Consider the following 26580-nt stretch of genomic DNA (forward strand, 5'->3'; position numbering starts at 1 on the left):
TGAATGGGGACAAAATGGTGTGCCATGAAAGTTGGGGGGGACAAACACCCCCGCCCCCCCTAAAATTACACCCATGCATCAAAGAGTAATGGAGGCTGAGCGATATAAATAAAGTAACTACTGGGGTCGCACACTTATTCGTGGTGCTATATTGCTGGTGTTGTAGCGGAGGCTGTCTCCCATGCCTGGGAAGGGGGCATGTCTCAGCCCTTACCCTGACTGAAGTCTGGGTCTGGGGTTGATGACTGGACTGGGGCTGAGTGCGGCTGGCTGGTGGTGTGGAAAGGGGGGCGCTCCACCTCTGGCTCCCCTTCGCATGTCAGAGAGAAGACAGGAATCTCTCCCTACTTACGGGTTCCTGTCTGCATAGAGCGCGTGAAGACGGAGTATCAAATCTATTATAACTGGAGGGTAAGCTCATGAACAAGTGGAAGGACTTGGGAGCTAATAATACTTGAAACAAGTGGGGAGGCGTCCTGCCACTTACTTTAGGCCCATTTACCTATATGGTAAAGGCTGAATTTCTTTGCATGCTAGTTATGACAGAGGTTATATTATTTAGCTGACTGTCATAGGTTTTCTAAAAAGATGAGCAAGAGATAGACCCTTATGGAAATGCATCATAGCATACTTTTATTATTCTGCTAGTGCTAGAAGGTACACAACATATTTTATGCTTATAACGTTTTTTTCAAAAATATATATTGAAGATGCTATTTCATAATATGCATCTTAAATCAGAATACATTCATTTTGTTTTACAAATGCATTGAAAAAAAGAAAGAGTGAATGACAAATATGGTTGTGACAAACATTTAACAAATGCACTAAAAAAGTGTAACAAATGTGATATACAGAATCACCATTAATATTGTTTGTTCGTGTCTTGAATAGAACATATATACAAGACTGTATGGTGTTTGTAGGCTCTAGAGGAGACAGGGACGTAGTCGTTGGTCAACGTCAGGAATCAAACCAGAAGAGGAGGTGGAAATTACTCAAATGAGTACGTTTTCCGTTGTCGGCGGAAACTGGCAGAGTTTGTTTCGTGTCTCAAGGTCAGAGGTATTGAGTTCCAGAGCCGCTGAAGTAACTGGGAAGGAATTTCCAAAGCCCTTTACTCGCTTGAAATTTGCTTGAGTCACAAGGGCCTGTTTTGAGGAGTGAAGGGCTCTTACAGGAAGGAAAGGCACCACCATATTTTTGAGGTATACAGGGGCGAGACCACAGAGGCATCTGTGGATGAGCATGGCCACTTTGAATTGTATATGTGCAAGAATTAGCAGCCAATGGAGGCATTTATGACTACTAGAGATGTGATCTTTCATAGATTTTCCTTTAACAATTGGCACAGGATCGTTCTGGGAAATTTGTAATTTTGCCAAACATTTCTTGCTTGCGTCAAGAGGCAAGGCATTACAGTCATCTAGGTATGAAAGAATAGTGGCACGAGCAAGAGAGGCGCAATTGGTTTCTGAGAGAAACGGGCGAATGTTTCTGAGTAAGTAAAGGTGGTACGAGCAGGATCTGGAGGTCCGGCTGGCACAGGCATCGACACTAATAGACAAATCCAGATAGGAGCCTAGGGTCTTTATTTTTCCGTGGCGGGATATCACAGTCGTGAATAGCTAAAGACTAATAATCAGATTGCAGCTTGCCTCTTACATGGGGGAGATCAAAACACAAAAGCTCGGTCTTACTGCCATTTAGACACATCCAGTGATGGTTCATCCAAGGCTCAATCTGAGCATAGGTGTATTTAAGTGTATCAAGTGTTGCTTGTATTTCCCAAAAGGTTCCAGAACTACCTTGGTGTCATCAGCATAGTTCGTAAAGACAATGCCTCATCACGACTTTGGCGGTAACCCTTAAATCCGGCAGTCGCGCTATTACCGCCGGATTTAAGGGTCCGCCAAATCAGGACTTCGGCGGGTTTCGCCCCAGCTCTTGGCTGGGGGAAATCCGCCGAAAATTTGCATTATTACCGCCGGCGGAGAGCACAAATTTTCCTCATTGAGCCCAATGGGGAATGGGGCATTCCCAAATAGAATCAATCGGGAATGGGGAATTACATTACCGCCGAATTCGTGATCTGGCGCTATTAGCGCCGGGGAGTTCGGCGGCAGGGCTAATACCATCGGCAGTAATACCACCGGCGTTACCGCCAAAGTCGTGATCAGGCCCAATGTCATTCTTTTCCAGGACATTACAGAGGGGCCCGATGTAAAGATTAAAAGGAAGTGGAGACATGCAGGCCCCCTGAGGAACACCACATGTTATAGGTAATGGGGAGAAATAGCTTCACCCCAAAATACTCTCGCTACTCATTGGGATAGAAATGACTGAATCCAAGTTAGAGTCGGTATAGACCAACGTTTCTCAAGGTGGAAAGGAGACATTTGTGGTTCAAAAGATCAAAAGCGGCTGACAGGTGCAATAGGAGCAGAAGGCCTGCATTTCCTTTGTCTGTAATATCAAGCATATGCGACAGTAGGTCGATAAGGGCTGTTTCAGTACTGTGAACAGCTCTAAAGCCTGATTGCCTAGGATGTAAAATCCCAATATTTTTGATAAATACTTGATATTGAGTGGTTGCAATATTATGCTAAATGTTTTGCAAAAAGTTGCAGTTGGTAATTGGTATTAAGTTGTTGTCAAGTCATGTGAATGAGAATGAAGTTTGAGTGAATGTTCTGGGTGTATGTGTGAAGGAAGTACACTGAATGTTATGGGTGCATGGCACGTGTGAGTGAATGTGAGAAAAGGTGTATGGTTGAGTGACCGATGGGTGAATGGGTATGAAAGTGCATGCGTGCAGGGCCCTGGGGATCCCAGTGGATAGGCATGACATTTTTACTGGGCATGCATGATATAAAGCAAGCATGTTAAGTGTTAGTATGTGGATAGACTGGCATTTTAGTGTAACCAGTCTAGTCATTTCTTACTGTGGCATGACGTGTTTTACAGAGCATCTATGATAAAGCAAGAATTATACTTGTTACTACATGGCTAGGCTGGCATTTTTATGCAGCCAGTCTAGCTATAATATCTTACTGTGGCGTCTGTCCAGACTGACCTACATAGGTGCAGCTAGTTTGGACATTTTCTTACTGTGGCAAGCATTTTTAATGGAAAAGCTAAAAGTTGTACGTTTGTATGTGGGGCTACTGGCATATATTCGGACATGATTTCTTACAGTATCTTTACTGGCATTAACTGCAAAGCAAACATGAGCATGTTCTTATATGAGAATACTGGCATATATAAGTGCAGCTAGAATTGAAATGTATGAGTACAGTCAGTGTGAACATGTTTTTTATACTGGCATATTTTGTGGGGAAGGGCATCAGGGAAATGCATTGGGAAATGATCATGTGCACTTTTGGGGACTTGTAGCTAATTGATTTTTTCATGAGTTACTCGTCAAAACTGATTGCAAACTATCTAACTTTCACCCAGAAAGTGTGCTGTAAAATGCCCCATTGCACCTCCTTTGGTTGGTTCAGGCTCCATGACCAAACTCAGTTGGTCTTGCATATCTGTAGCAAATATGTACGCCCCGCTAATTACAATATTCACTAGCCATCACTCGTGGTTCGCACATTTAAGATTTGATTAAAAAACATACTTACTTCTTTTACCTAGTGTAGTGCGTGGCGTGACACTGCAGTAGCATGATCATCATGGGCATTGTGCAAGTGTGATGCTTCAGGCCAGCCCAGAGTGTGGCACAGCCCCTGCTTTGTTGAGGAGCTTGCCCTCCCACCCCCGCCCCAGAAGGGCTTGCAGGGGAGCACCCACATTTAGTTTTGTGCCACTGCAAAATGTTCTTGACCAGATATAGTGTGGTGTGACTGGGCTGGGGTTCCGCCCCCCCCCCCCCCCCCGCGCACGCTTTAGTCCCTCCCATATAACCCTCCATCCTCCAACAAGAAGGGGGGGTTCCACAGGGTACATTTTTTCCATGTCTAGCACTGACAGCTTGTGATGTTCAGTATAGCCCCACGAATGAGTGGGAGAGCCCATTAGTTACTTAATTTACATTGCTCTGCAGCCATTACTCTTTGAAGCCCCATGGCTGAAGTGCCGGGGAAGGGAGGCGCTTGCAAGCAGGCTGGCAGGGTCTGACCCATCAGGGTCCATCTCGAAGCACGGTTGTAGGCGCCAAGCGGAGGAGTCCGAGTGGCTGGTGCGGCCAAAAAAGCTCCCACACACTGAGCTACAAGAATGGGGAGTCTATGAAAGGTGGGCTTGCATGCCATTTCCAGAGATATTGTCTGGGTCCAGGACCTGTTTTAGGGCAGGGGCACCCGGGCGACCTCCCCGGGCGCCATTAGCTTCCCGCTGTGCCAGCTCTTTACAGTCTCTCCCCCGAGCTAGTGTAGTGGGAGAAGGCGCGGCCGTCCTATTGAACCTAAATGGCCCGCTCTCGCGAGCAGAGTGCATTAAATAATAGTGTGCTGCAGCGCGTATTGAAAAAAAGTTGTTTTGCTACCCACTGCGGCCTCTAAGGCCGGCCCTGTCTTGGTCACCTCCTCACAACTGGCGCCGGCCAGGCATGCTTTTGAGAGATAGCTCAGAGAATGGGCATGTTATATTTGAAACAAACCGCTGCACTCACCAATCACGCCGCTGCCTTTCTCCTGGGACGGCGCGCTGTCACTGGCTGCTGGGGCACTGGTGTGGAAACAACTGAACGGCTCCTGTGATTGGTCGGCGGGTCCTGCTGCACCTCTACTGCCCGATAGGGACAGTGGGCATTCCGTGGGCACAGCCTCGACTGGGCAAACAAGGTTTCCCTGTGCAGAACAGAGAGGAGGAAAGGAATCAGTGAAGCGGTAGGCGGGATAAATGCAGTAAAAGAGGGAGAGGGAAGGAGTATGTAAAGGAGAAGGAAGGAGAGAATACGGTATAAGAGACAGAGACAGAAAGAGAGAGAGAAGGCGAGAGAGAAGGAGAGAGAAGGAGAGAGAGAGAGAGAGAGAGAGAAGGCGAGAGAAGAGAGAGAGAGAGAAGGAGAGAGAAGGAGAGAGAGAGAGAGAAGGCGAGAGAAGGAAAGAGAGAGAGAGAGAAGGAAAGAGAGAGAGAGAAGGAGAGAGAGAGAAGGAGAGAGAGAGAGAAGGAGAGAGAGAGAGAAGGCGAGAGAGAAGGAGAGAGAGAAGGAGAGGGAGAGAGAGAGAGAAGGAGAGCGAGAGAGAAGGAGAGAGAGAGAGAGAGAGAGAGAGAAGGAGAGAGAGAGAAGGAGAGAGAGAGAGAGAGAGAAGGAGAGAGAGAGAGAGAGAGAAGGAGAGAGAAGGAGAGAGAGAGAGAGAGAGAGAGAGAGAGAAGGCGAGAGAGAAGGAGAGAGAGAGAGATATGAAGAGTTGTGGAACAGCATTCCAGCTCTCACCTGTGGGTGCTGGGCACAGGAGCGGAAGACTGAAATGCAAGAAACGTGGCGCCATCAGTATGTATACCATAATTGCCTAGTTATGTTTATTTATATACATTTAGCCCAATAATAGTTTTGCAATTATTCTGATTATTTTATGAAAAGAGCATATCATACTTTTCATTTTTATACAATAGGATGTTAAAGTGGACGTCTCACCATAAGTCAAATAGATGACACGTCACACACCTTTTCCTGCCTCTCCAGCTCCTAGGCCTGGCATCAGGACCTTTAAACTTTATAAACTGAAAGGGGCGTGTGGGTCTCTGCACCTTTGGGGAGTCCCTGTGAGCTGTGACCCTGAAAAGGTAAGCTTAATAGCTTTTGTAAGTGGTCCTTTAGGGTTTCAGGTACATGAGTGCTGTCTTTCTTTGTTCTGCTGTGCAGAGGCCAATGCCCATGTCCTGCCATCATCTTCAGCTACTGCCCCCGCCCTCTGTTGCTCTCTGTAGGATTGTGTCACAGAAGGAAGGTGCACTATGTGGCAGGCATATGGAGATCTTCCCTAAGGAAGCAGCACTCTTCACAGACTAAAGGCGGTGTCGCTTTAAATATGTGTTTCCTGCCCAAGACATGCCTCTTTCAAAGGTGATAACCGATGACAGACCCGTATTAACCTGTACTCTCAGGACCACTGCACACTGTTTTCCTATTACAGCTGATTGTTTGTCATGGGGGTCACGTACAGTTAATTTGACAGATGAGTGGTTGCATTAGACCTGTCATCATAACCCCCCCATGCAGAAATAAAATTACAGACTTGCTAGGAAAGGTGTATCTTACATGTGACAAACCACGTGCCATTTGGGATGTGCACAGGGAAGCTCAGGCCTATTAAATCGGGCCCCAGGCCATTACCACCCGTTACGGCCCGGGTTCCTTGTCATTATGGCCATATTGATGCATCACATTCATGGATTTCTTTCAAATGAACCGAGGGATTGGAACCTGCCTTCCTGTCTTCAAGCAAACAATACCAACGCCGGGTTAGCCCTTTCTTTGGTCCATGTTGGCTTCTGCTCTGCACTTGGATCTGAGCTGGTTCTGCACCTCTTCACTCGGTATTTTAAAGGTATACGTTGAGATAGTTATTAATCCTGTCTGGTAAGTGTTAGGAAAGATTTCGTAATTGTAGGTAATTTTCCTTCCATGTGGCAACCCCTAAACTTTTTGCTGTTGTTTTTCACCTTGTTCTTGACTTTGCCAGAGAAGTGCAGCCTTCTGCCGCACTCCTCTGGGCTTTCGCTCTTTTCTTACGGGGAAACTGACATGCCCTTAAGACAGTCAGTACCGGGGAACGCTGTTTCCCGTAGTTTCTTTTATCATGTTGCGGCTTTAGTGCAACATGACACAAGAGGGCACTGTAAGCTAAGTTACAGCTCTCTTGGGTCTCTAGCCTTCTACAGGCCCTAGATACTCTTTTAGGATGGTATTTGATCGGTGCAAGTCATTCAGGGACTGGAATGGTGGCAGCGATCGTTTTATTTTGAGCTCCTTTTGGCGTTCTGAGCACGTTTTTCGCGCTGAACCCAAAATGGTGGCCTGGCTCCCAAAATGGCCAGACCACGAGGCTCCTTTGTCCTGTCCACTGACCGTCTTGCTCCCTTCACCTTCCCCAGGTCGGGCGACCCGGGGCCTTCCTTATTTGGGCATGTACTTTCCCGCGAAACGTGGTTGCTTTCGCGGGCTTCTACATGTCGTTTGTGTGCCTCCAGGGTGTGGGCTGGGATGTCTGGTCCCAATACACATCCTGGGTGCCAGAGAGTCTAGGGTGGTGTGAATGCCTGGGACCACCGTGGTCCGTGATTGGTCCACGTATGGTATGTGTGTTGATGAGCGGATCTCCCATTGGCTCCCCTCCGTTTTGGCGCGAAGGGAACCGTGGATAAGAGGGAGCTGGAAACACCACTACCATGTCGATCTCCTGAGTTCTCACGAACGAAGGAATACAGGAGCCAAGTATCCTGCAACCAAGAGGCTGGACCGAGGAATCGCTGGTGACCCGCTGAAGGAATCCTCCTTTGCACTGCTGTCGTCCTGTGAAGCCCTTTCCTCCTTGGATCGAACCAGAAGGCCTGTACTGGTGCTTCGACCTTTGGAATAGCAGGAACAGCTATTCCCGGCGACTTCATCATCTCCTGCCAAGTAAGCCTTCGGAAGTGTCTCTGGGCCATCCAGTTGACTGACCAGCTTACAAGGGAGTCCTGCTCTGTAACCGCCGCCAGGTTGTGTTGTATTTCGAGTCCTGGTCACTCTCCCACGCTTCGTACGCTTGGCGTTCCCAAGTCTGAAGGGAGGAGTGTACATTTGGCTTGAATACACACGGCCACTCCGTTGTCCTGCTGCGGCAACAAACTGTGCTGGTTTCGTCGATTGGGACGTCTTTTTGCTCTACACGACTACGAGGCGTTCCCTGCTCTTCTGAACCTGCCAGCTGCTGAAACTAACGTGGAGAAGCCTGGGTCTGCTTGCTTCGGGGACCGGTGAGTAGTTTAGCTAGGATCTGGTCGCCCTCCTGCAGTATCCCATTGCTTTTCCCTGCTGTGTAAAAAAAGCACCCTTTTGGCCGTACTCGCGCTCTGCTTCTGCCCGCTGTGGAGGCTGCGCTTGAGTTGCGGAACCTGTTCTCCTTCTGCTGTGCACTAACCCGAACTGCCTGACTTCCTCCGAAGAGCTTCCCCTTTTGCCCGTTGGCACCGGCGTGGCAGGTACTTTGAGCACAAGGCTCCACTCTTCGCAGGGCTCGGACTTCCATCTAGTTAGGTGGCTCTGAAGGCGAACTGAGTCTAAAGCGTTATCGCACTGCCTGTTTTCCTTCCCTGGCAGGTGGACTACACATTTCGTGCTTATAATGCTTAAGACTGTCGTATTTGTATATATATTGTGTTGATATGGTATGTGTTGGTTTAATATTGTGATATTGTGATTTTCTCGCTACGGTCATTGTTTTAAAGTCCTTAAAATAAATGTGTATCTATTTTTGATATAACAACTGTTTGGAGTAGTTTGTAAGCGCTCTTGCTTTGTGTGCTCATTGCGGGCTTTCAGTCACCCTCACCCCTCTTGAGACCTAGTCTTGACCGCCGCGATCGCTACCTTGATTGGTCTGGCTCGTCCAGAGGTTACCCTGTTCCAAGTAATTAGGTTGTCCTTCTGAACTTCTGCGCCACCAGGACAGAGTTCAGAAATCCGTCTTAACAAATTGGTGTACAGCGGTTGGATACGACTGAAGGTATCCAGTGTTGCGCTCGAACTAAGGCATTTCAGGTTATTCCAACCAGTACACGTAGTGAATTGTTGTAGTATAACTTTAAAAAGGCCATAGTCCTATCAAACAGTATGGAAGCAAATACCTTGTTAACTTTAAATGCTTCCAAATCAGAAACGCTGAAAAAGATGTGTGCGGAGAGAGGTGTTTCCTCTCAAGGCACAAAATTGGAAATGATCCAGAGAATCGTGGCGTGGCAAGAAGCGCAGCTTGACGCTATAACTTCCGAGGACAGTGCAGAAGGTGGTGGGGCTGCTCTCACTGGTAGAACCGACGGTTCTGCCGCTGCACTGATCCATCGCGACCACGAGGACAGGGAGGACGAGATGTCTAATGTTTCCTCTGCCAGTGTTGATGGGGATGCTATGCTTGAATTCAAGAAGCAAGAGCTGCGGTTTAGGCAGCAGGAGCTTGAATTCAGCATAGCAAAACTAAAAATCAAACAGGCAGAAAAACAAAAAGACAGGGATCACCAGTTGGAACTGGCCAAGCTTCAGGTTGCAAATGGGTCCAAGGGTCCTGGACATGGGTCTGGGGCTTCCTCTCATCCACGGTTTCCGAAAGATCTGCTCAGTGTGTATGAAGAAAGGAATGACATTATGGACTGGCTGAATGCGTTTGAGTATGCATGCGAAGTTCAAGAAGTTGACAATGCTGATAAGATTGCGTGGTTGCTCAGTAGACTGCCCCATTCTGGCTGCAGTGCCATTATGGAAATGTCGAAGGCTGAGCGGGCTGATTTCGCAATGTTAAAGCAAACTCTCATTTTAAAGTTTGGGAAGACTCCGGCCCAATATTTAAAGCGTTTTCGAGAGTATAAGAAAAAGGAAGGTGGTACTTGGGTATCTTATGTCGCTGAATCTTTGAAAAACTTAATTGGCTGGGTCGAAGGTTATAAGGTTTCTACCTTCGAAGGCATGATAAATCTTGTCCTGCTGGAACATATTTTTGCTTCTTCTTCCCCGGAGCTTAAGCAGCATTTGGCCGATTCGAAGGAGATAGATCCTAAGAAGCTGGCCATTGCAGCAGACTTATGGGTGTCACATCGAGTGTCCCATAAGGACAAAACTCATCCTGGTAAGCAGGAGGAAGGGAAAAAGTCCAAAGATATGGAGGGTGGGGAATCTGCTAAATCTTCTTCCCATAAGGGCCACAAAAAGAAAAACAAGGGTAAGACACAAGAGAACTCACAGGGTAGTGGAGGTTCGCCTCCGAAACAGAACTCTGGTTACAATAAGCCTCCCTACGTAAACAGACCCACTGGGGCTTGTTTTTCTTGTGGAGCAACTGACCACGTGAAGGGGGATCCCCGTTGTAAGGTTAGACCTTTGGGGGTCCACTCCGCTAATCTGGCCTTCTCCTCCTACGAGGAAGAAGAGATTACAGGAGCATCCTTCTCCTCAGACTCATTTCCCAGCGGAATAGAGGCTGAGGTAGTTTTAGTGTCCCTGGGTTCCTGGGAGCCTAAAGTCGCAGAGGCTTATGCTAGGATTCCGGATAATACCAAGCACTACTTTAAAGACAGTGTGCTGATCAATGGAGTGGATACTCCAGCTCTTAGGGATAGTGGGTGCAGTCGCACTGTAGTGGATTCTACCTTGGTAGACTCAGAGGAAGTTGCCAGAGCTACTCTGATGCCCACTAAGTTGGCTGACGGCCCCCTCCGTATGTATCCAGTAATACCTGTAAATCTTACTTTAAATGGTACAGCAGTCAGGATTCCAGTGAGCATTCAGAGAAACGTCCCGGGAAAGGTCTTGTTGGGTAATGATCTCAGAGCTTTGGGGCTCGTAGGAGACACTTCCGAAAGACCCTACACACGGTCTCAAGCACGGGCAGCATTGGCCAAGTCCAATACGCCGCCCCAGCCGAAGGGGAAACCCAAGGCGAAAGGAGTCTACAAGTCAAGACGAGGGAAAGAGAATATTCCCCCGAGCTCGCCTACCACTGCGGTGGAGGAAGTTGGTCAATCGCACGGGCCTGACGAGGAGGTGGCGATGCCTGAAGTATTCGACCCCAACGATCATCCTGAACTAAAAGACTTGTTAGTTGAAGGAGGTCCTGATAGGGACGAATTCAGGAAAGGCCAACGTGAGTGCCCATCTCTGGAAGGCCTAAGGAGAAAGGAGACAGGCCTGCTCCCAGCTTGAGGGTGAACCTCCTGGGAAGCATAGGATTTATTGGGAAGGTGGACTCCTGTATAGTGAGCCCACAGAGTCTACAGAAGGAGACCATAGGAGGTTGGTGGTTCCCCTTGCTGTTAGGCCCTTCCTCCTGCAGTTGGCGCATGAAGTTCCCCTTGCTGGTCACCTTGGTATGAAGAGGACCAAGCAAAGGTTATCCATGCACTTCTACTGGCCCAAGATGGGGGTGCAAGTAGAAAGTCACTGCAGGAGTTGTGCCTCCTGCCAGTTGTCTGGTAAGGTTGGCGCGACAATCCAAGCTCCGTTGGTACCGCTCCCAGTTGTGGGGGTACCATTTGAAAGGGTAGAGATCGACATCGTTGGTCCCCTTGACCCGCAAACATCCTCGGGCAATAGGTTTATCCTGGTGCTGGTCGACCATGCAACCAGGTATCCTGAGGCAATCCCATTGAAAACTGTAACTGCCAAGTCAGTTGCAAAAGCTTTACTCGGCATATTTACTAGGGTTGGATTCCCTAAAGAAGTTGTGTCAGATCATGGCAGCAACTTTATGTCGAAGTATAGGCAGGCTATGTGGAAAGAATGTGGGGTCACCTACAGGTTCTCTTCTGCATACCACCCCCAGACCAATGGTCTGGGGGGGCGTTTCGACAGGACGTTAACAAGCATGATTGGGGCTCTGGAGGAGCCTCAGAGAAGAAAATGGGATCTTCTTGTTTCATGCTTACTGTTTGCCTACCGAGAGGTACCACAGGAGGGTGTTGGCTTCAGCCCCTTCGAACTTCTGTTCGGTCATCCCGTACGGGGACCCTTAGCCATTGTCAAGGAGGGATGGGAGATGCCCACTCCCCCTGTTACTACCAATGTAGTTGATTATGTGCTAGGGCTCAGAAAACGGATGGTACTTCTGATGGGCTTGGCTAGTGATAAATTGAAGGCAGGGCAAGCGTTGGTGAAACCTTGGTACGACCAGAAAGCTTCCCTCATCAACTTTACACCTGGTCAGCAAGTCCTGATCATGAATCCAATAAGGCCTCGAGCTTTACAGGACAAATGGTCAGGCCCTTACACAGTGGTGGAGCCCCTGGGTGAGGTGAACTATTTAGTGGACCTTGGAAGGCCTGGACAGGCTCCAAAAGTGTTTCCCGTGAATAGGCTGAAGGCTTTCGTCCCAAGCGGCGAAATCGCAGCACTGCTATTTGCTTCAGACGTTGAGGAAGAGGAGTCTGAACCTCTCCCCGACCTGTTCAAAAGCAGTCCTTCAGAAAGCTCTTTTGAGGGTGTCCGAGTGGCCCCTCACCAAAATGGACAAGGCTCAGTGGTTTACCTTGGACATGAAGTAGGTGGAGGGAGGAGACAGCCTCTATCCAGTAAGGTACCAGCGGTACAAGACTGGCCTACCCCCACTACGCAAACCCAAGTGAGAGCCTTTTTAGGACTCACAGGGTATTACCGCAATTTTGTGGCAGACTATGGCACCATAGCTGCTCCTCTGACTGCCCTCACAACTCCGAAGAAACCCAAGAAGGTAACTTGGACCGACGAGTGTGAGAAGGCCTTCAATGGCTTAAAAGACTCCTTGTGCCAGGCCCCTGTGCTCAGGGCCCCTGATTATCAAAGACCTTTTATCGTGCAGACGGATGCCTCTGACACTGGGATAGGAGCTGTACTATCACAAGTAGATGAGAAGGGTAAGGAACACCCTATCGGTTTTATTAGTCGCCAGCTTAAGGACAGAGAGCTCAGATGGTCCACGGTAGAGAAAGAATGTTTCTCTGTTGTGTGGGCCCTAAGGAAGCTGAGGCCCTACCTCTATGGGACCCACTTCACTGTGCAGACTGACCATAAGCCGTTAAAGTGGCTAATGAACATGAAGGGGGAGAATCCAAAGTTGCTTAGGTGGTCCATAAGTCTACAAGGCTTCGACTTCACTATTGAGGATAGGCCAGGTGCCCAACATAGCAATGCTGATGGGTTGTCCAGAATGTTTAACCGACCTGAACAAGAGACTCATCCAGGGGTGGATTAGTTCCCCCTGTCCATAGTCTGGGAGGGGCGAGTGTTAGGAAAGATTTCGTAATTGTAGGTAATTTTCCTTCCATGTGGCAACCCCTAAACTTTTTGCTGTTGTTTTTCACCTTGTTCTTGACTTTGCCAGAGAAGTGCAGCCTTCTGCCGCACTCCTCTGGGCTTTCGCTCTTTTCTTACGGGGAAACTGACATGCCCTTAAGACAGTCAGTACCGGGGAACGCTGTTTCCCGTAGTTTTTTTTATCATGTTGCGGCTTTAGTGCAACATGACACAAGAGGGCACTGTAAGCTAAGTCACAGCTCTCTTGGGTCTCTAGCCTTCTACAGGCCCTAGATACTCTTTTAGGATGGTATTTGATCGGTGCAAATCATTCAGGGACTGGAATGGTGGCAGCGATCGTTTTATTTTGAGCTCCTTTTGGCGTTCTGAGCACGTTTTTCGCGCTGAACCCAAAATGGTGGCCTGGCTCCCAAAATGGCCAGACCATGAGGCTCCTTTGTCCTGTCCACTGACCGTCTTGCTCCCTTCACCTTCCCCAGGTCGGGCGACCCGGGGCCTTCCTTATTTGGGCATGTACTTTCCCGCGAAACGTGGTTGCTTTCGCGGGCTTCTACATGTCGTTTGTGTGCCTCCAGGGTGTGGGCTGGGATGTCTGGTCCCAATACACATCCTGGGTGCCAGAGAGTCTAGGGTGGTGTGAATGCCTGGGACCACCGTGGTCCGTGATTGGTCCACGTATGGTATGTGTGTTGATGAGCGGATCTCCCATTGGCTCCCCTCCGTTTTGGCGCGAAGGGAACCGTGGATAAGAGGGAGGTGGAAACACCACTACCATGTCGATCTCCTGAGTTCTCACGAACGAAGGAATACAGGAGCCAAGTATCCTGCAACCAAGAGGCTGGACCGAGGAATCGCTGGTGACCCGCTGAAGGAATCCTCCTTTGCACTGCTGTCGTCCTGTGAAGCCCTTTCCTCCTTGGATCGAACCAGAAGGCCTGTACTGGTGCTTCGACCTTTGGAATAGCAGGAACAGCTATTCCCGGCGACTTCATCATCTCCTGCCAAGTAAGCCTTCGGAAGTGTCTCTGGGCCATCCAGTTGACTGACCAGCTTACAAGGGAGTCCTGCTCTGTAACCGCCGCCAGGTTGTGTTGTATTTCGAGTCCTGGTCACTCTCCCACGCTTCGTACGCTTGGCGTTCCCAAGTCTGAAGGGAGGAGTGTACATTTGGCTTGAATACACACGGCCGCTCCGTTGTCCTGCTGCGGCAACAAACTGTGCTGGTTTCGTCGATTGGGACGTCTTTTTGCTCTACACGACTACGAGGCGTTCCCTGCTCTTCTGAACCTGCCAGCTGCTGAAACTAACGTGGAGAAGCCTGGGTCTGCTTGCTTCGGGGACCGGTGAGTAGTTTAGCTAGGATCTGGTCGCCCTCCTGCAGTATCCCATTGCTTTTCCCTGCTGTGTAAAAACAGCACCCTTTTGGCCGTACTCGCGCTCTGCTTCTGCCCGCTGTGGAGGCTGCGCTTGAGTTGCGGAACCTGTTCTCCTTCTGCTGTGCACTAACCCGAACTGCCTGACTTCCTCCAAAGAGCTTCCCCTTTTGCCCGTTGGCACCGGCGTGGCAGGTACTTTGAGCACAAGGCTCCACTCTTCGCAGGGCTCGGACTTCCATCTAGTTAGGTGCCTCTGAAGGCGAACTGAGTCTAAAGCGTTATCGCACTGCCTGTTTTCCTTCCCTGGCAGGTGGACTACACATTTCGTGCTTATAATGCTTAAGACTGTCGTATTTGTATATATATTGTGTTGATATGGTATGTGTTGGTTTAATATTGTGATATTGTGATTTTCTCGCTACGGTCATTGTTTTAAAGGCCTTAAAATAAATGTGTATCTATTTTTGATATAACAACTGTTTGGAGTAGTTTGTAAGCGCTCTTGCTTTGTGTGCTCATTGCGGGCTTTCAGTCACCCTCACCCCTCTTGAGACCTAGTCTTGACCGCCGCGATCGCTACCTTGAATGGTCTGGCTCGTCCAGAGGTTACCCTGTTCCAAGTAATTAGGTTGGCCTTCTGAACTTCTGCGCCACCAGGACAGAGTTCAGAAATCCGTCTTAACAGTAAGTCATATATCGCATTCCTAAATGCCATAATTAGTTGTGCGTTGCCAAGATAAACTGGCGTGTCTCCTTGTTGCTTCATTGAAGAAGAAAGAAAAACACCTGGGACCCGGCTTGCTTGTTGCTTCATCAGTGCCACATGCAATCCATGTTGGGATCTGCAGGGAATAGTCCCCTGTAGCACAGCACATCAGGGCTACATGAAAGTGGAACAGGGGCCAGACTGTATACTGCAGGGTTGTCCAACTCCAGGCCACGAGAGCCGGAAACCTGACAGGTTTTCAGGATATCCCTCAATAATATTCATGAGCATACATTTAGAATCATTGTATGCAATTTTATCTCGTGGATATTAATGAGGGGTATCCTGAAAATCCGACATGGACCCAGCTCACGCGGCTTGGTCTTGCGACTCACTAGACCCGACTGTAAAACCGCAGAAAACAAGCCTCTGGCTCTATGGAGAATGCAGGCCTGGGGTTAGCCAGGTACGAACCCCTGTGCCACCACAGGAAACTGGTCCTAGGGCATGTGAGAGAAAATCTCTCTATCCTGTATGGGTTTGTTTACATCACGTGACCACTTCGTTCGTAGTTTACTCTATAGCATTTATTCCTGCCCAGCGTCACTTTAACTTAACCTTTATCTTCTAGCTAATGAATGAACATTTCTTTTTTATTTTTCTAACTGCAATGCATGAACATTTCTAATTGGACTAATCCTGGTCAATTCACTTTCGTAGCTCAATATTTATATTTTTTTATTGTGTTATAGTTCACAAGGAACTTTTCACAAATACACAAAATCTCACATAAACGTAAAATGACATTAAAATTCATGAAATTCACTTTCGATGCACAATATCTAATGTGTTTTGGGGTTTGTTTGAATTATGTAAATTAGAAGTGAGAATCATCGAAAGAGACTGTGTAGTGACTCCCTTGGTGGTGGGGGGGGGTCGAGTGAGGTAGAAAGCCCCAGAAGATGGACTAGAGGATATTATGATGGAAAATTGCTGCCACATATAGCAGGGAAAGGTGGCGATAACAGTCATCATTGTGGTGTTACCCCTTTAAGAATGTGTGTCATGGCAGACTCTCAATAAAAGGAGCCTCTGCCGGCACATTCGGCAGAACGGTGGCAGACTCCATGCGTGGCACTTCTGCCTTGTGTCTCATTTATTGGGCCTGCAGGCTGATGCAATGTGATCACCGCCCTGCTACCCTGGCCTGCAGGTTGACGTCGTGTGATCACAGTACTGCAGTCACCACTGATCTGGGTGCCCCCAGACCTGTATGTGTACCCTGGGTGACCCTAGTCCATTGTCCAGCCGTGTGACCAAGGCCATCCCAAAAAGTCCGGGTGCCCCTGGAAACCTAGTAGGCCTTTGTGACCACAGCAATCAGGGTGACCCCTGCAACTGTTTCTGGCCACGTGACCACGGCAATGCAATCCTCAGCTGTGGGACCAGAGCCACATTCTGATGTGCTGGGTACCTCCAGTAATATCTGGCTGGCCCGGGTGCCCAGAAGCCAGCCTCCATAACATCTGGTGGGGGCTTTCTAGATTGATTAGTTGGTTTGTAAATTGGGGACCTCTCCATCAACGAAAAACACCTCGACCAGTCTTTGTAAACTGAACACCGCCTGCCTAACCATAATATTATATTTTTGATTCTAGAACTTAACAAGTTAGTTTCATAGTCATCACGAGATTGGCCTACGAAGCTGGCGGTCTGTCGGGTGGCTGAGGTTGTTGTGGGTTTGTTCCGGTAAACATGCTGTTCTGGGAATTGCCTTGCTAGACAATAAAGCTGTCTCTGACTTTATGAGGAAATGGGGCCTGGCATCCCACATCCCTGCTATTCGCCTGACTTGCCACAGGCGACAGGTCTTTGGACCCATAATGAATATGCCTATAGAATCTGCATTGACAACTCAGCACGACCATAAGAAATGGGGCCTAGATTATACATATAGATCACACCCCTGCAACTCACCTCAAGAAACAGGTGGTAGCCTCTGAAGACAGCACACAGCAGGGAATGACCTCACCTGCCATTCACCATGACAGGTGGCAGGAAAAGAGATCTCACTTTACCAACCCCTGCAGCAACATATACAGGGACAACGTCAGGGTCTTTCAACATTTTCAAATAAAAGGGGCCTCGAGCCACAGAAGGGCCCCCAGCAACTGCCCCCATATTGGCAGTCAGCAGTCTTGTAGCACAGCAATATATTGATTTCTCTGTTTTCATTCTGGGGCTTAAAATGTGCGCTTTCCAGCTCTCATATTACAAGCTGTGTTTTCTCGTCCCACAGGATATACAGAAGCGTTATCACCTCATTGTGTTCTAACACTGGTTCCTCCACATCTGCCACTTGCTGACAAAGAAGGGGTTAGAGCTCTTCAGTTGGCATTTAGTGTTTTAGCTCCCTGCTGGGTGGCCGTTGTGTGATAAATGGTGGCTGTTAACCTTATCTTTGTCGCCATTGTAATGTATGCGCCCCACGGGTACCTCCGACTGCTTTCTTTCTAAGCAGGGGGCCCCCAACCATCATTTTGAAATGGGCCTCCACACATCTTCAGCCAGGTCTGAACATGTAAAACATAGTCTAGTTTCTGTCAGGAATGCATCAATGGATTCCCAGAAACAGCCTTGCACTGCCTCACGAAATGGGGCTGTTGAAAATATGGGACTCTATCCAGCCCGGCACCACCACAGGAAGGAGGATGAGGGTTCTATTTGGACTGTGCCTCTTGGATTAGCTTGTCGGTCCTGCACCAACAAAAGTAATAGGATCTTGAACAAAATGGTACTCCAATCCAGCCAGACACCACCAAATTAAGCAGAGCCTGGCTTCCATCACGACTGCACCTATGGCACTCACATCAACAGATTTGCACAAACACAGCAAAGGGGCACGCTCCACTCTGCAATATCTGATACTCTTGATATCCTTGCCCCTATCATGAGAATCCGCCTGAAGCCCAAAGCCAAGTGCAACTCCTGGTATGACTCTGACCTCGTCACCCTAAAACGCAAGTGCAGGGTAGCCGAGAGGAAATGGCGTGCTTCATGTACATCCTCTGACAAACTGGCCTGCTGCATGCTCCAAAGGCAATACCAGCTCTCAGTCCGAACAGAGAAGAGAGCTCAGATCCAACCCTGCATCTCTGTGGCATCTAACAACTCGGCTGAACTCTTTAAAATCTGCAAGGACTGGCCAACCCTGCCGCAGTCTCTACCTCTCCTGTCCCTTCCCAGGCCCTCTGCACGGCACTGGATTCTCACTTCATCTTTAAAACTTAGGACATCCTGTCCTCTCTCTCCTCCTATCCCCTTCCCCCCCTACTCCCTGCTCTTCATATGGCCCTTCTGCAGCAACCCCTGCCCCCTCCTTCTCTGCCTTTCCCCTGTTCTCTGCTGACGAGGTTTCTAGACAAGTCTGATCTATGAAAGACTTGTCGAAACAGGTTCACCCCTGTTCCTCCAAAACTATCAAGGACAACATCGACTCCCTGGCTCCTGTCCTGGCTGATTTCTGCAATCACTCCTTCACCACTGGAGTCTTCCCATCCACCCTGAAGCACTCCTGTGTGCACCTGCTTCTTAAGAAACCCTCTGCGGACCCCTCCTGCCCGGCTAACTATCATCCAATATCCATCACTCCCTTCATGGGCAAGCTCCAGGAGAAACTGGCCATCTCCCAGCTTAATCTCCACACTAAATCTGTTGGTTGTCTTCATGAGCATCAGTCTCGCTTCAGATCTGCCAGAAGCACGGAAACTGCTCTCCTGAACATCCGTGAAGACCTGCTCTCAAACCTTGACTATAACACCCCTTGCGTCCTCATTCTGCTTGATCTCTTTTCTGCCTTTGACACTGTCAACCATGCCATCCTGCTCAACCGTCTCTGTGATAACCTGGGTATCACTGGTCAGGGTCTGGTGTGGCTGACTTCCTTCCTCTCCGACAGACCCTCCCAGGTTAAACTTGGGTCCTTCCTCTCTGCTATCTTTTCCTCTACCTGTGGTGTCCCCCAGGGGTCTAACCTCTCTCCCTGGCTGTTCAACCAATACCTGCCACTCCTTGCCCACCGCATCACCACTCTCTGCCCCAACTTTAAGTGCTATGCGGATGACACCCAGCTCATTTTCAGATTACCCTCGGCCTCCTCCTCTCCTTCCCTCATCTCTGACTGTATGTCTGCTATCCAGAAGTGGTGTGCCGCCAATGACTTCTGCCTTAATGCATAGTGCCAGAGACTTCACCAGCGTTCCATCTAGCCTGCCTTCCAGCACGTCTGTGATTTAACCCATCTATTTGAGAACCTGATTTGACACAAATACTTGATATTATACAGTAATAAGGCCCTGATTTGAGAAAGGCTAGTGGATATAGCCGAAACAGGTGTCATACAAAGCATGATCAATTAAAACTTTTTTCTTTGCAAAACTGGATTTTGGCGCTGTCTTTCATCTGAGTCCTTTTAATCACTTAATGCCAGTAAGACTGTGATTCTCCTCATCGGCACACCCGCTCCCTCCTTCCCTGTAGCTCTCTGGGCGGCCTCTCTTGGCCGTCTTCTGGCTCCCACCTACAAGGCAACAAACCTCAGGGTCATCTTCGACTCCAGACTCTCCTTCTCTCTGCACAACTCGAACGTCTCTAAGAAGTCACACTACCAGCTGCACCTCCTCAGAGGTATTCTTCCTTTCCTCACCTTCCCCCAGAATCTCACTGTCTCCAGAGGTCTGGTCCTCGCTAAGACTATTGTAACAGCCTCTTTCTAAATCTGCCTGGTTCTACTCTCCGCCCTCTGCAACTTATCCAGAACAGGACTGCGAGACTTGTCCTTGGCCTCAAGCCCAGGGATCGTATCTCTCCAGGACTGAAATCTCTGCACTGGCTCCCAGTGGCTGCGAAGATTAAGTTCAAAACCCTCTGCATCCTTCACAAGGCCTTCTGGGGCCTGGGGCCTCAATACCATCAACTCCCTCTTCCTAAATATCTTCCTTCTCGAGCTCTTCACTCATCCGCCTCCAACTCCCTCAGGGTCAGTCGCTTCTCCAAGCAACAAGTTGGTGGTAGATCTCTTTCATCGGCGGGTGCCTCCCTCTGGAACATCCTCCCTTCCTCTCTCACACTTGAGGAGAACCGTCTCCAGTTCTGGAAGCACCTCAAAACCTTTCTCTTTGCTTCTGCTTTTTCTCCTCCTCTCCTCTGCTGACCTCCTGGTTGTAACCTAAACTGCTCTGGCTACCTGGACACCCTCTGATCTCGCGACCAGGTCCTTCCCCCGCCAGCATCCACTTGGGGACTGTTTCTGTATCCTACAGTTCCCCTACCAGCCCTTGACACCTGATGCACGCACTTACCCATTCACTTGCCACATGCTGGCCGTTTACTTACTTATTGTTATCATCTTCTCATGTACTGCACTGTCCCTTCCCCATACCCATGCACTTGTGCAATCTGAATGACACCTGGCCTAGTAGGATCGCTGTCTGTCCTCCCTTTGTTACCCTCCCTTGCCTCGTCGTGCCTTCGAAACACTTGTGTATAGGCACGTTACAAATGCCATATCATATCATATCATATCATATGGGTTCCCCCTCCAGCCAAACACCATTACAGAAACATAGTCTACACCTCCGGAATTCACTCCAACATCATTCTGCATCCGTTCCAAAAGAAATAGTCTTTATTCAAGCCTGCATCTCTGTAGCATCAAGCAACATGGCAAACTGTTCAAAGTCTGTAAAGAACCGGCCAATCTGGCAGCAGCCTCTTCTTCTGTGACAACCACCCAGGACCTTTGCTGAGCCCTGGCTGCACACTTCATCACAAAAACCCAAGACATCCTTTCCTCCCTCCCTTCCACACCACAGCATACACCAACAGTGGAGCCTCCCTTTGCCCCCATCCACTTCCCCTTTCCTCTCTTCCACCCGTCTCACCCCGTCATCCAAACAAGTGGACCCCTGCCCTCCAAAACCATTAAGGACAACATTGACTACCTCACCGCAGCCTTGGCTGATCTTTGCAATCTCTCTGTTTCCACTGGAATTTCCCAACTTCTCTTAAGCACTCCTTTGTGCACCGTCTGCTCAAGAAACCCTCTGCCAACCCCTCCATTCCGGCAAACTACCGCCCTATCTCTATCACTCCTTTCCTGGGCAAACTCCTGGAGAAGTTGGCTATCTCTCAGCTCACCCTCCACACTGAATCTATTGGGTGCTTCCACCATCATCAGTCTGACTTTAGAGCATCCAGAGGCACGGAAACTGCTCTTCTGAACACCCATGAAGATCTGCTCTTAAACCTTGATACCACCACCTACTCTGTCCTCAGTCTCCTTGACTTCTCCTCTGCCTTTGGCACGGATAACCACAGCACCCTGATCGCACGTCTCTGTGACACCCTGGGAATCACAGGTCTGGCTCTGGCGTGGATAAATCTCCTTTCTCTCTGACGGCCCATCCCAGGTGGAACTCAGAGCTTTTTTCTCGACTATCACTCTCTTAACCTGTGGCGTTCCCCAGGGATCTAACCTATCCCCCTGGTTCATCAACATATATATGGCTGCCTTGGCATGTGTGATTTCCACTTTCACCTTTAACTTTCAGTGTTATGAGGATGACACACACCTATCTTTCAGTCTGCCCTCAGCCTCCTCCCCGGTCCTATCTGAATGTCTGTCCGCTATTCAGTCATGGTGTGCTGCAAACGACTTCTGCCTCAACGTCAGTAAGACTGAGATTGTTTACATTGGGACCACTGCTCCCGCTTTCCCACTTTCACTCTTGCTGGCCTCCTTTGGCCCTGCGCCGGCACCCACCTGCGAGGCTAAAAACCTTGGGGTCATCTTCGACTCCACTCTCTCCTTCTCCTCTCACATTTCGGACAGCTCTAAAAAGTCAGAGGTACTCTACCCTTTCTCACTTTCCCCCAGCGGCTCACTGTCTTCAGAGACCTGGTTCTCTCTAGGTTGGACTACTGCAACAGCCTCTTCCTCAACCTCCCTGCCTCTGCTCTGCACCCTCTGCAACTCATCCAGAACAGAAACGCTAGACTTATCCTTGATCTCAAACCCAGGGACCGCATCTCTCCAGTGCTGAAATACCTTCACTGCCTCCCCGTGGCAGCAAGGATCCAGTTCAAGACCCTCTGCATTATCAACAAGGCTTTCTGGGGCCTGACACCTACCTACCTGCAACGTTGCCTACCTAAACACTGTCCCTCATGAGCCCTCCGCTGATCTACCTCCAACCTTCTGCGAATGAGCCGGTTCTCCAAGTAGAGATTTGGAGGGAGATCCTTATCCTCAGCAGGTGCTTCCCTGTGGAGTAGGCTCCCTGGTGCCCTCAGTCTTGAGCCTGATCTTCTTAAGTTCAGGAAACTCCTCAAGACCTTCCTCTTCTCTTTCTTCTCTCTCCCTCTACCTTGCTAACCTAGGTCTCTGCTTTTTCCAACACTCCCTCCTCTTCCTTACAGCCTGCTCACTGGCCGCCTGCTGTACCTCATAGTCTCACAGGTCACGGACACCACCGCCAGTCCTCTCTTGAACTTTCCTCAGGGCCCTGCATCCCACTCTCACTGCACTTGAGAAACAACCCATGAGAGTGTCTCTCTCTGCACTTACCCCAGTCTCCACTAGTTGGGTGCACTTGGACCCCACTCCCCTCCCTGTGACCGTCTGTGCACTTGCACAATTCAAATGAACCGTGCCGTAGATAATCTATCTATTTCTCCCCTGTCCCCGTCACCCTTAATTGCACTTGGTAAAACTGCAGAATTGTGGTCAGGCCTATTTGCTGTCTCAACTGTTAAATGTATTTTATGCACTTACTCTGCCTGTGCAGACTATCATCGTCTCAGAAATTCAAGGGATCTGAGCGACTGTTGTTTTTACCCCATGTTCCCACCCTCCTTGAGCGCTTTGAAATACTTGCAGGTGTGTAAGCGCTATATAAGTAAACAATACTATACCATCTCCACAGGGAATGGGGCCTTGGAACAATTTGGGACTACCCTCCATTCAAACACCCCACAGAGGAAGTGGACCCTGGATTCTATTGGGAATGCATTTATGGGATCTGCATCCCTGGTCTCATACCAACACAGGAAATGGGGCCAAGGAACTATAGGAGACTCCCCTCCAGCCAAACATCACCATAGGTAGCAGGGCCTGAGTTCAATCGGGAGTGAATCTATAGGACTAGCATTTCCAGCCTGGCACCAACAGAGCAAAGGGGACTTGAAACTATAAAGTACTCATCTCCAGCCCAACAGCACCACAGAAAACAGGGCCTGGTTTCCATTGGGAATGCATATCGCTAGCTTTGCATCAACACAGGGAATGGGGTCTTGGAAGAATATGAGAACCCCTCCAGCCAAACACATCCACAGGAAGTGGGGCCTGAGTTCTATCGGGAATGCATCTATTATCAGCCTTGCAGCAACACAAGAAAAGGTCCTTCAGACTTCATAGCGCTCTTTCCCAGCCCAGCACGACTTCAGCAAACAGGGCCTGGAGTCTTTTGGGAATGCATGTATGGGACTCACATTACCAGCTCTGCACCAACACAGGAAGGGGGCTTTGGGGCTAAATAGTACTTTTTCCCGAGCCCATCACCGCCACATGAAGTAGGGCCTGGGCTCTATTGGGAATGCATGTCTGGGACTCACCTCATTAGCCTTGCACAAAATCACTAGCAGGGCTGTGGGGTTTAATCAAGGGCCCCAACAAACAGAAATGAAGGGCCCACTGGAAAATGTACCTGCCAGCCTTTATTAAAAAAGAAAAAAACCTTCACACTGAAAATGGGCCAGTTAAGGCAGACTGTGGGGGTTTCTGCAAGTAACACTAGAGAAGATGAACTCTGAAAAAATACAAGAAAATAGAAGGTTTTTCAGATCAAAATGGTGGCCCACTTCAGATAACAGGATTCCAGATATCAGCAGGTTCTTGTGACATCACAGGGCTGTCCTAGCTCATTATCTGCAGAGAGTGATATCTGTGTAGCCGATGCATCCCAAGTATTTATGACCTGCAGCCTACCAACTTCAAACAACAAAGAGGCTAATAAAAACATATTCCAAGAAGCTCTGGTCACACGATGGCCAATGATGGCAAATGGCCTGGAGACAGGAGAGCTCCAATTTGTATAACATGAAGGTTTCCCATTATTTTAAAAGCACTATCATAACTTATGCATTATTCACAGTAACCACAAGTTGTACTACATTCATTTATGTGTCATTTTAAAGATAAATTCAAAGTGATTTTTGTTGAAATAAAATGTATCCACATGCAATTTAGGGAATTGTAATGGCAAGCTCAAATGAGTTCCTGGCTGCTCTGAACATGTCCTGAATTAAGAGTAGGCGGACTGGTAATTAAGCATTTGGAGAGTACATTTCATGTTCATAATTAATATGCTTTTTGTATAAATGCCAGAATATTGCCAAACGCACGTGCAATATGGTGCGAAAATTGCTGTTTTATTAAATCCCCCATTATTAGCTGAAGGAGAATATATATAGCTATATATTATGGCAGTTACTAGTAAATTACAAAGTTTTGCCACATAACAACTTTTTGCCAAAAGGTTGACATGAAAAAAAGGGAATTTCAAATGGGAGTTGCCATATTTCTGTACTAGATTCCTAAACCAATCCTTAGAGAGAGGTTGGACTTGGGGGGAGAGAGAAGGGTAGCTGCCCAATCCTGGCTGCAAGAATTCTTGCAGAGCACTACCCAATATTGAAATCTTGGTGGTGTCAGAAAGGAAGAGCTACTAAAAAATTACCAACTGACAGCCGCAAGGAAACACCAAAGGAGATTTACTGACATTGCATCTAGTTGGAGCTGTCTATTGCAGGGGAGGCCTAAAAGCTGACTGTGCCCCATCATGAAGAATTGGGCACCATCCTTGAGAGTGGAGTGACCAGATCCCTGCGCTGTCCTCAGAGAAGGTCCTGAAATGCAGCTGGCTCTTCTGAACTTTAAACATAGGTTTTCAATGTAAGTAGAATTAAGCCACTTGAAAACAAAAGGTGGGGGAATCTGCTTGCCTTAAATCCTTTCCCTTTATAGTGGGTGGGGTGGAGGACACAACTGTGTAGATCCTTAGCCTATATGATTGAATATAATGTAATTAATTCCCATTTTGAAAATACTGCGGGATGATTTTTGTTAACATTCAAAATAACAAGGCTCATTCCCAGTGTACCCTGAAAACTTTAGCCTGCAATTTAATTGGGTAATCCTATTTGTCCCGTTGACGCCAACATCTTTAAGGAAGAGGGGTGTCTTGTCCCTAAACTAAAAAAATCCCTGAATTGCCAACTTCCCCAACGCAAGCCTTTCAGTGGAGGGGGGTCTGAAAATCCCAAATTCCTAAATCATTTCAATTTTTCTGTCCGACTTCCCCAACACAGGCCTTGAAGTGAATGGGGGTCTGAAAACCAAACTGATTAATCACCCTGTGTTTATTTCAAAGCAAAAGTGTGGGTGAAATAATAATTGCCATATGCATTTGTACAAATCTGTAAACCAAACTGCTAGCCTTTTTAAGCACACAAGAACATCAACATTGCACATGTAACTTGATTTTGTTCATTGGCCAGTGTTGATTATTTCTAGAAATGAAATCGGGATAAAGTAAAGTATTGTGATTTGTGTTCTTCCCAACTAACTTCTGTGATTTATTTATGTAAAAAGAAGTTCAATCGTGTGCCACTAAGAAGGTGGTATGTGTAGTTTTAGTGTGATCTCCATTACCTGTGATTCAAATAAATATAAATATATTTCCTGTTCACCGGCCAGCCTGGTACTTGCCACATGGGGAGGGATCCAAGGGGCATGAGATAAATCGGAAATAGGGCTGAACAAAGAACTAACATTAAACAGTTTGGTGTGTGACACCTTGATTGGGGCGGGAAGGAACTCCCTTTGTTGAAGGTGGTCTCTCAATAAACCATTACAGTCCCTTTGGACCTAATGAGACTCCTTTCCAGACTGGCACCAGAGTGGTGAGCAGTAGTTTGAAAGTTACAGGAAGCAGGGCCTGGGCTCAATCAGGAGTGTACCACCTCACCACCCTTGCACCAACACACCAATAGGTCCTTACGGGACTCCTCTCAGGTCTGGCACCAGAGACGTGAACAGTAGTTTGAAAGCAGAACCTGTGCTCGATCAGCAATGCACCACTTCCCCACCCTGGCACCAAAACACTAATAGGTCTTTTGGGCCATATGGGACGCCTCTCAGGTCTGGCGTTTAACAGGAATTGATCTATTGTCCTCATATCACTAGTTTTGCGCCAACATAGGCTATGCAGCCTTGGGTCTACATGACACCTCAGCCCCACCACAGGAATGCGGGCCTGTGGTCTGCATAGAGAAGAAACCAACCATTCACTTCCTTGTTGAAGAATTCCTTACCCTTCTTCAGGCAGGGGACTCTGTACTTGCATCTTCGCAGCAGCAGGAGGGTGCACAGGAGCATGAGAGCTGCAATTGTGATCAGTATCCCTGGGACCAATGGGCTGAGGCCTGGAGAGCCAAGAAGAGAG

At 48.4% G+C, this 26580-nt stretch overlaps 1 protein-coding gene across 1 annotated transcript in view; it reads right to left on the reverse strand.

The window, feature by feature from the left end:
* LOC138580287 (uncharacterized) overlaps positions 1-26580 on the reverse strand; it is a 206748-nt gene that overhangs the window by 38710 nt on the left and 141458 nt on the right. The window contains exons 7-9 of the mRNA XM_069650700.1: positions 26450-26560; positions 5390-5418; positions 4622-4799 (exon numbers count right to left, since the gene is read on the reverse strand). Of these exons, the coding sequence (XP_069506801.1) occupies positions 4622-4799; positions 5390-5418; positions 26450-26560 (318 nt within the window). The remainder of the gene's footprint in view (positions 1-4621; positions 4800-5389; positions 5419-26449; positions 26561-26580) is intronic.

Source organism: Ambystoma mexicanum, chromosome 3p (genome assembly GCF_040938575.1).
Source record: "Ambystoma mexicanum isolate Mex_15411 chromosome 3p, UKY_AmexF1_1, whole genome shotgun sequence".
NCBI lineage: Eukaryota > Metazoa > Chordata > Amphibia > Caudata > Ambystomatidae > Ambystoma > Ambystoma mexicanum.